The sequence below is a fragment of the Phalaenopsis equestris genome, unplaced genomic scaffold (assembly GCF_001263595.1).
Source record: "Phalaenopsis equestris unplaced genomic scaffold, ASM126359v1 Scaffold000054, whole genome shotgun sequence".
In the NCBI taxonomy this organism is placed as follows: domain Eukaryota; kingdom Viridiplantae; phylum Streptophyta; class Magnoliopsida; order Asparagales; family Orchidaceae; genus Phalaenopsis; species Phalaenopsis equestris.
The window spans coordinates 3,652,624-3,663,310 of NW_018164496.1; the positions used below are offsets into that span (position 1 = coordinate 3,652,624).

The 10,687-nt window shown below is 35.4% G+C and overlaps 1 protein-coding gene across 1 annotated transcript in view; it reads left to right on the top strand.

Annotated features, from left to right (window-relative positions):
• Positions 1-7,733: 7,733 nt before the first annotated feature.
• The window catches only part of LOC110019324, an 8,008-nt gene continuing 5,054 nt past the window's right edge, over positions 7,734-10,687 (top strand). The window contains exons 1-3 of the mRNA XM_020716947.1: positions 7,734-8,028; positions 8,077-8,244; positions 8,343-8,425. Coding sequence (XP_020572606.1) covers positions 7,734-8,028; positions 8,077-8,244; positions 8,343-8,425 — 546 coding nt within the window. The remainder of the gene's footprint in view (positions 8,029-8,076; positions 8,245-8,342; positions 8,426-10,687) is intronic.

Genomic DNA, 10,687 nt, shown 5'->3' on the forward strand with positions numbered 1-10,687 from the left:
CATTTAGCTATATATGATTGTGCAACTCTTGGTAATATACTCAAATTCAAACTACCAAATAGTCTTGAATGTTTATCCATTTCATGTTCTATGCTTTGCACTTAACCACAACTATAATTAAACATAATATAGTATACACATGTAAGTAAGAAATTAGCTATGGAATACATTTATATCTATTTGAATCTCATTAAGCAATCATCAAAAATGTTATTTTGTATAACATGGGTGGCTTCTTTAATCATATTTAAGTTTTCAAACATTTCCCAACTACCAAAGGTAAATATGCCCATCAATGTATGCAAATAATCACTTTGATTTTATGTCAACTATTAGTATCAAACAAACACCTACTCTGTTATTATATTAACATGGTATGCCTATCAATTTTACATCTTATAGGGACATCTACGATAAAATTAACCAACTTATAATTTTATGTTCAATCATTCATTTCAACATGCGTATACATTAATTTCAGTTCATACATAAGTGTCATCATTTCCATAATTCATACATATCAAATGCCTTAAATTGCACATCATAGAATGATATGTAATAATATGTACGAATGAGTATATAATTTCATGGATGCATGTCAATCTTATGTGAATCACAAAACCATGTCCAACATATAAATATATATGTTAGTAGCCTACATATAATGATGTAGAATCACAACCTAATAATAAATGTGTATAATATTACATGGATTATATTATATAACCTGTATGAAAGCTTGCAGATTAAAAATGCCATGAATTATGCTTGATGCATGTAATGCATGCTAACTATAATGTGTATTGCATATGGAATCTTATGAATCAATATCAAAATTGATATTTATAATTATACGCAACCTTTCAAATGATAAGAAAAATAAACTAATTATTTAATAATCATATGGACACATAAAATACTTCAACATCTCTTTAATGTCGAAAAAAATTGTAGAAATTGTAGGAATATAAAAGAAATGTTAGACTTCATCAATGAAAATTGATGAAAAACTATTAAAACATAAATCATTTATGGATTAATGAAAGTCATATGTGAAATTATATGAGCAATGAACTATTGTATTTTTTCAAAGGAAAAAATAAAAACTAAGAAAATACTTAAGATATCTAACTCCTAAGTTGGCCTCTATGGTACCAAGCTGCATCATCTCAAGCTCAAACAAGGTAAATATAACTAACAGATGGAGCTTTTAGAATAATGTGGGGAGAGTAAAATTGAGAGAGAAATGAGAAGTCCATGAATAAGCTTTATCATTATGATAGAATACTAAAAAAATGTAGAAACTAATATGCATGATTAAATTCATAGATTTTTTATCAATACGGAAATAATGATACATAAACAAACATCAAACATCTCCAAAAAATGTAATCAAATATATAAGTTGCAATCATAAATTATATCATAGTCAATAAATTGTACAACTCTACTAAGGTAGTTTATAAGTGAGATCATGGGTTGTATGTGTGATTATCTGGGTACCAAAGTTCTTCAAAACACATTAAGAAAATCATATGTGGACATTACATCAATCAAATATACACGAATAGAGAAATAATTAGTTCCTTAAAGGAACATCATCACCATTAGCAAATATTATACAAATTTTGATGTATGTTCGTTTTGAGTTGAGTCACTTCATAGTTGGTACCATATTATGGTAGTTTTAAGTCGGAGCTCATGCAGTATTGATTTAATCTAAAGGGCTATTGGTTTTTGTTATCACAAGCATAATAGAAAGGAAAAAAAAAATTAAATTTCTCAAATGTTTGGTATGAAATAAAATAAATGTAAATTATTTCACAGAAGGCTCATTATTTACAAATTTCAAATTCCCTAAAATATGATGGATTCTAAATGCAATATTCATGACACCATTACAACCCTAAGACTTTATCCAACATCTCCTGATATATCCATGCCCACATATGCTAACCCTTCCATACCATCCAAACATATGTCCCTAAATCCAACACCATGACCTATGCCATCCACTATCTAGTGTCCTAGTTTTAAGAAAAATTTTAAAATGTATATTTGATTTAAGGGATATATACAAATAGATGATATAACTTTGGCACATTTACATACATACCGCCCAATTCCAATGTTTTTGCATATCTAATACCCAAATTTTATGTTTTACATATAACACCTAAACATTCTACATCTCATAAAAAATATCACCTTTGTCACTCTTAAAGATTGAAATGCACATTTTTCATGCATAAAGGTCGTTTGCATGAAAAAAAAAATGTAACTTGCACACGTGTTAGATACATAAATACATAAGAATTATATGATATGTCTGTAAATCATTCAATTTCAAAACTTCATTTTCTAAGCAATATATTGATCAATGTTGTATTGGCCATACAATGGGCATAACATGCTGCCCATCAACATATGGCTATCTCCACCATAACATTAACTACTAATTAATGCTCGAATTACCACCATATTTAAACTAGTCATGAGCTTTGATGTCACTGTCCTTCGTTCTGGGAATAATTAGACGTGCATAAGCTACTACCATATGGTGTTTACATTATCTGAAATTTGTTTATTGCAATGTAAATATGAAATTAAGAGGTCTACATCAAGAGCACAACCCAGGAACCTACAGGCGGTCAATAAGTCTAAGGTGTGCAGTGGACCGGCCATGCAACGTTAAATATTTTCTTTTGAATATACGTATATAAATACAAATGGGGGGGGGGAGAGATCAGACGCACACATGATTGTGATTTCAGAAGTATTCTAATCGGTGGTGATTAAGACTGATTAACTCTTAACTTTATGTAGTTTTAGAATCTCTAGTTACAGTGGCAGTTACCATGATATATGTTTTGACTGAATGTTATGTCGGCTCTGTCGGAGAGGGAAAAAATTTGCGTACGTAAGACGTACGCAGCGTTGCGTACGTTTTGGAGGTTATACAATGGGTATAACGGAGTTATATCTGCGTTATACCCCCTTGTAACCTCCATGTAACCTTCTGCAACCTACCTGTAACCTACAAATAAGTTCTCTTATTTGTAGGTTACAGGTAGGTTGCAGAAGGTTACATGGAGGTTACAAGGGGGTATAACGCAGATATAACTCCGTTATAAGTGGGTATAACGCAGATATAACCCTCTTATACCTTATGTATAACCTCCAAAACGTGCGCAGCGCTGTGTACGTCTTACGTACGCAAATTTTTTCCCTCAAAGAGACGACCCGCGGCCGGGACGATCTGTCGTCTGAACGATGATTTGTTGTTTGGACGATCGATAGTTTGAATAACATGTTGCCTGGATGTCCCGCTGTCTGGAAGACCGACTCGGCCCAGATGACCTATCGAGGTCAACCGATTAAGCTGACCCGAAACCAATTAAGCTTAGCCGGCCAAGTGAAAACGTGGCTAGACGTCAAACTCATATATGTAAAATATCAGAAATACTCATGTGACATCTATATTAAAGTAGGGGCAAACATATACCTTCACTTATTGTATCATCCCTCCTATAAATATGAGATCATTTTATATATAAAAAAAAGATCTGAGAGGCCCATATTACTGCTCATTACAGTGTACTTTTCCCCTCTCTCTCTCTCTCTCTATGTAAATTTCTTTTTTCTTTAAAGTTAAACTCATTTTAATTAATTTAATAGTAAAATAAATACATTTTTACAAGATAGTAATTTAATTTTAATTTTAATTTGTTTTTTTTATAAGAAATGATTGAAATAACAATAATTTAGTATATACTAAGTTTTTAACACATGTTGGTAATCACAATTGACCAAATGTCCAATCAAATCTAAAAATTTCACTGCTTTTCTAAATTTTTTTTCATTTTTTTATCCAGATAAAATCAAAATTAAAGACTCTGAATCACAATTGACTACAGATGTAGTCAGGGATGCAAATGTAGACGAATTAAACTGAAAGCTAATTACATTTTGACTTAATTTATTCATGTTAAGTCTTTCTCTCCTGCAGGCCCATCTGGCAGGGTATAAGGATTTGGGTCAATTGGCTGATTAATATATTTGGATGATTGATCTTCAAGTCTCAAGCCAACAATGTTCAAATTGTTTATTTCTCATTTCAATTATTTGAGCACCATAGTCTTGATTTGAAGTTATTTTAACTGAAAATACAGATTTTTTAAGGAAAAAAGTATATTTTATGGTCTTTTTGTCTCTTTATTATATACTCTTTGTTGTTTATTGGTATTCATGCAATCATAGTTAAATTTACATGATGAAATGATTTAAGTACATGAACTTGCATGATGTGTTAGACAAGTAGAATATTCTGAAATACCAAATTTATACATTTTGTCTACCAAAATCCACCTTTTTTTTTTGTGTGTGTGGGGGACGCACTGTGGGAGGGGTTTGAGCAACGATGGGCAAGGTGATATTTAAGAAGGGACAAAACTGATATTTCATGAGGGGCAAATGATTAAATTGTCCTCCCATAAAAGTTAAAATATGAATTTGAGTGGGGTGATTACCCCCTGAGCCCTACTTGGGTCCGCCCATGTTCGTAGCTGTATAGATTTTATTACATTGTTTAGATTATAATCGTACATGTATACACCAGAACTATAGGCACAAATCTCAAAAAAATGAATGGCTGAGGGGCTAAAAAGCTTCCCTCCAAGGTAAGCGATCAACCGACAATTTAGCGCCAAACATGAGAATGCACGTCTCTAAACCTTGGATAGGCCAATGCTCTAGAAATGTTTTAATGCTCGATAGTGACAAGACACGTCAAGAGCAAGGCACAAATAATTCCTGCAGCGAGTCTCATCGGATATCCCGCATAGGTAGCAACAAGATTCACCCAAGACCTTGTGGAAGGGAATGTCCGGCCAAGGCGACGAACCGACCAGGCAGACAAAGACGCAAGCCTTGTAAGACTTGAGCCAAATGACTAACGAGCCACAACTCACCAATGAAACAAATTGACCCATCACCAATCTACTTTTTGCCATGACGAATGAGATCAACACTCGACTGGATGTGTCGGTCGACCAACACAAGACAAGGTTGTCACTCAGCCGATCGTCTCAACCTGTCGAAGTCAAGTAAGTCGATGTGTCAATTACTGCCATGTTAGAATTCAAACAGTAATATATCTATATGGTATAAAATTCATATAATTAATCAGAGCATTAATTACATTAAAAACGACTTCCATAATTGTTCCCTCCTTTTCTGTAATTGTGCAAAATATGTTTCTATCAATAAGAGACAAAAGGATAGCCAAAGGGAGGCAGACCATTTAGACTCTCCCCCAAATTCCCCGATAGTGAAGTCTTGACCCACTCAACTTTCTTTTATCTCCTTCGCTTGACTCTAATGCTCAAGGCATGTTCACAAAGAGGTAATCAGGGGTTCAACATCCTGAAGGGTGATACGGTGAGCATTGACAAGCCCCAAATGAGAAGCGGAGCTAACTACAAAGAAGAAACTTCCCAATGAGAGATAACACGCATGGAACCCAACAGAGATGCTACGCAACCAGTCGTCTATGTGCAGGTCCAGGGATTACGAGGCCAAATAACCTTCATGATGAAGCAATTCGAGATCCTCTGGGCAGCAATCACCTAGAGTAATGACCAGACGCCTTGCCTCAAAGCAGAGCCTTAGGGGGTGCGTCCCCAAAGGCCCCCACCAGGAAACCCGTCTATCCTACACAACCAAGCCAACAACCTGCAGAAAGAGAGACAAGGCAATTCCCAAAACACCGACACAGCTGCATCTGCACATACATACAAGCGATGGGAAGAATGGATGTTAGTGTCTATCTGAACTCTTGTAGGAAGGTCCTTTACTCGCCTAATCAAAGATGCGATAACTCCACCCAAGATTAAGATTCCTTTCTTAAATTCTTACAAAGGGAGGACTGACCCAATAGACCAGGTCGTGTCATTCAAATCATATGTCGGTCTCCTTAAGATTGGCAACCTTATAATCTGTCATCTTTTCTTAATCACTCTAAAAGAGTTGGCCCTTTTATGGTTAAACGGTATGCCAACAAAAACCATCCCAAGTGACTACAAGTTTAAAGATTCTTTGTTTTGCACTTCTCAAACATTCAAAAGTCGAGGAAAAATGAGGTCTACATGCTTACATCACCCGCTTCCAGAATGAGATGCTAGAAGTTAGAAATCTGAAGCTGAAAATAGATGGAACAACCTTGAATCAAGCTATTTAAGTATGACTTAAATACATTTAAATCTACTACTTTTGCAGAAGAATTGAAGATGGCGAACAACTATATACTCGCCGAAGAAGCTCTCCAGAGCTCCCCGAAGGGTAAGCACCCGACCATCCCTCAATAAAGTAGAAAGAATGAGGCAAACTACATAAAGTGTAGGACTCCGATCACCGGAACAACAACTCTTGATCCTGGGATCATCGGAGGAATGACCAAGGCAACCATGGCCAAAAGTAATGCACTGATCAACGGTCGGTTCAATATTATGAATGACCACATGTTTACAGAGAAATGCATGGTTTAACACCCCTCAACATTTTGATATTTGAATCCAGACCATCTAAAACAAGGACTACTTCAAGTCAGACCAACTATTGAAAGCGGCCCCGACCTTACAAGAACCAAAAAAATATTGTCAATATTATCGTGACCATGTTCACGGCACAGATGAATGTTGTCACCTCCATAACTTGATCGAAGAACACATATATGCTGGGAAACTCAAACTCAAAGAGTTTTTAACGATTGATGCGCACACACAACGACAGGGTAAAGTGCTAGCAAGAGATCCCTCCAACTGACTTATCAGAGCGAACGAGGTCCACATAAAAGCAATAATCCCCGAGAGTCACCGGAACTAAGACCTTAAGATCTCCCTTGATTCTTAATGAAAAAGAACACAATTTGATCCTACACTATCAACTAGGTTAAATGCTCCTATCCATATGGCTACGTGGGCATGAAATGTTCATTTTCTTCATAAAGGTCCAAAACTGAGAAGAAAATAGGAGTTTTGAGTCTACACCTTAGCCAAAAAGGTGAGGCCTCTTGGGTTGTTGCAGAAGCTTCGCCTAAATCCTACAAACTTCCTCAAAGCATTGGATTCATCTAAGGTAAGGTCTACGTATGAACTAGACCAAAAGTGGCTCAGGTTTAGCTAGGGCTATGTTGGAGGTCGCAATAAGGTGAGGTTTTGATTTAGGGGGGTCAGGGTTTGGTGAAGCTTTTGAGCGGATTAGTTGTGAGTTTTGATGGAGTTTTACCAAAGGTTAAAGAAAATCTTGGATTTAAACAGAGAAATCAGAGCTTTTTATTATTGCATAGGGGGTTGTGAGTGGTAGAGAAAAGTTTCTCAAGGCTTTGTGAGTGAAAAGAACTCCCCGGCTCTCTCTGGTTCCCTCTAGCCAACTTTAGGAAAAACTCTATTTTTCTTGTGTTAAAACCTTCAAAATAGTTGTTTCGAGACAAATATGGAGAGAAGTCTCTCCCAATCAATGCAGAGCTTAATTAAAAGGTAATAACACCTCAATAAACTCAATTAAGCCTAGGTTATGGGTAGTTAATTTGCATTTGAAATTTGAATTTTGGATCATGGTGTTATTTTGGTGTTATTGAAGTTAGATCGTGGTTGTATTGGCTCAAGACCATGGTCATTGTGTTATTGAAAGTTGTATTTGGGGTTGGATAGTGTGGGCTGAGTAGTACTGGCGCTATGGAGGAAATTGTAGTCGTATTAGCTGATGGTATTGTGTTAGTATTGAGAGTGTATTGTGGTGTTATTATGGTTTTGTGCCCACAATTTCAATATGGTGTTATTGGGACTGTTACCGCAGTGTTATGGAGATTTATCATTGAGAAATTGAGAAAAAGAGGTGTTATTGTGTGTGTATTGCATGGCTACGGTAGTATTGTCGCAGTATTGTGCGGTGTTATAGGTAGAAATTACTGCGGCTCGGGAGTGGTATTATCGTGGGTAATACCGCAGTTATATCATGGTGTTATTGCAGGTTTGTGACCGCAATATTGAGATGGTGTTATTGGTTGTAGTATTGCAGGGTTACCGTGGTTCCACAAAAGTGGTGTTGTTGGAGGTATTATTAGTGCTAGTATTGCAGGGTTATTGGCAATGAATTGCGAAAGCATAGTTATTGTGGTTGCATCAGCACAGAAGCACAGTGTTATCCGGAGATTTGCAGCGGCGGCATTGAGATGGTGTTATTGTGGTAGTATCGGGGGTGTATCGCGTTGTTATTATAGGTTTGCTCCTGCAGTCTTGCAAGTGGTGTTTTTTTTTTTCTTTTTTTTCTTTTTTTTTGTTCAGGTCTAGCCAAAATCGAGCCTGGGATGAACCTAAACCCTTCAATTCAATTTGGGTTCACATGTCAGAGCACAATTAAGGGTCTGGTGAATTTTGGTGGATTTTTTAGGCTATGTCATGAGAAAATTTAGGACCCAAATTTGGTAAAATTGAACTTGACACATGGGTTCAAATGGATTTAAGGTGAATTTGGATTTGAACTTCCCAATTTTGGATTTTGAGTTTGAAATTGGATGGGTTTGGATTTGATTTTGGACTTAGGGTGGATTTGAGATGTGAATTTGAATTTAGGGTCCATGGGACTTGGTTTTGAATTTTGGGTGCAAAGTTTGGTAAGGTTAGGTTAACTTTGGTGATTTTTGAAAAATGTGGGGTAGGTTAAAAGGTTTGTGAAGATGGCGAGGGGGGTGAAGTGAGCCAGGCAAACATAGGGTCTGATCATCATATGGGAACTCCCTTTGAGTCTCACCATGTTGGTCTTAACCATCTAAGTGTTGGAGATATAAGACCACCCATGTGAGACTTCACAAGAGAGTCAGGAAGTGGCTTGAGTTTCTAAAAGAGGTGGGTCCCATCACTAGGCTTCTAGAATAGTCAAAAGAAAAGTCACGTGGCTAAATCCAAAGTACTAAGAGAAAGACTAGACCTCACCAAAAATGAGGTCAACACTAGTTAGAAAGTTAGTTAATCTATGAAGCTTGTGAGGATTTCAAGGAGCTGTTTATGAAGTGCGCACACAATGCCTTACCTGATTGATAACTTCTCCAAACTTTTATAATGGGTTAATAGGATCCTTAAGATTGATAATAGATGTCGCAGTAAGGGGTTCCTTGTTGTTTAAACCTTTTAAGGAGGCCTATACATTAATAAAATAGATGACTGCCAATAATTTCAAATGGCCTTCTAAATGAGTCAACTCTAGAAGTGTAGCTAGTATTCATGAACATTTTGTTATATGCATTTTAACTTCAAGTCCAATCCTGACTTGAAGGAGTGTAGCTAGTATTCATGAACATGTTGTCATATCCATTTTAACATGAGTCTCCTCTTGCAACACTCCTTCAAGTCCAATCCTGCTTTGATATTAACTTTTATTTTACCTTTTATATCCATCGCATTATTAAATATATTATTAAAAATATCATGTCAATATGCATGACATTGAGATTATGTTTAATCAGATTAGTCCTTCGGTTAAGATCCCAAAAATGATCTGCTTTGTCCAATTATGTGTAACATTAAAATCAGGAAGATGCTTTGAAGTTGGTTCTAGCCTCTAAGTGTTTTATGGTAATCCATTAATCATTTGTCAAAAAATCGGCTAGAGTTATTTTGAAGAAAGAACTTGATTTTTCAACAATATTTTTAAAGTAGACATCTCTATTCTATCTGAATGGGTGAGTGTGGGCTAGAAAACATTGATGATAATCAAATCAAGAATTTTTTTTTCTTTCATTTTTTAGGTAATTGTCTAAGGCAGATCCATGTAATAAGGACAAGCCAATTTTTTGATAGTGCTCAAACCAAATGGCGTCCCATAAGTCAAAAAATCATTAATCATTCTAATAAGAGTAGCATTAAAATGAAAACTTTAATTCAAACGAATATCAAAAGTTAAAATGCATGTTTTCCATAATATATGAAGCTCGTCTATTAGATATTGTAAGTAGACATCGATTTTTCTCTTTGACCTATGTGGACCTAGTATGATGAATGCAAGAAATAAAAATGCATGGTCATGCACATATTAGGGGACAAATTATATAGTGTAATAATCATTTACTAACATGAGAAAGGTGTTACAACGTGATTATATGGTGTGAACTCATCTGCATATAAACCAAGCTTAATGTTGTGTGGTTCAGTTGCAAAGTTAGGATATCTATGATCGAAGTGTTTTCAGGCTCCTACATCTTACAGATCACTCAAAAAGTTAGTATCATATGGTACTTTTTTCATGTCATGTATGGAGTTGTATGAGTAAAAGTGAATAGTCTTTGAAACTGGGGTATGAGTGGCTAGTAGAAGAGATACTTGTAAGGAATATTTTTCTGATTTTTACATTTTCACCCCCTTATTTTGAATTCCTCAACTCTATAGAATTAGCATTTAGTCCTTATTGCATCAACCTGATAACATAGCATAAAACTATTAACATTACAATTTATCTTTTCAAATAGTAATTATAACTTTAATACTATTTTTTTTTCTGTAAAGGTCATCATCAACTAAATTCTTTGTAGTGTTCGTTGACCAAAGGAAAATATGTTGAGATTTTCATACTTATTTTATACTGTTTTTAATGATATTGCACTTTAAAGAAAGGTATTTTTGATATTTTGTTGCAG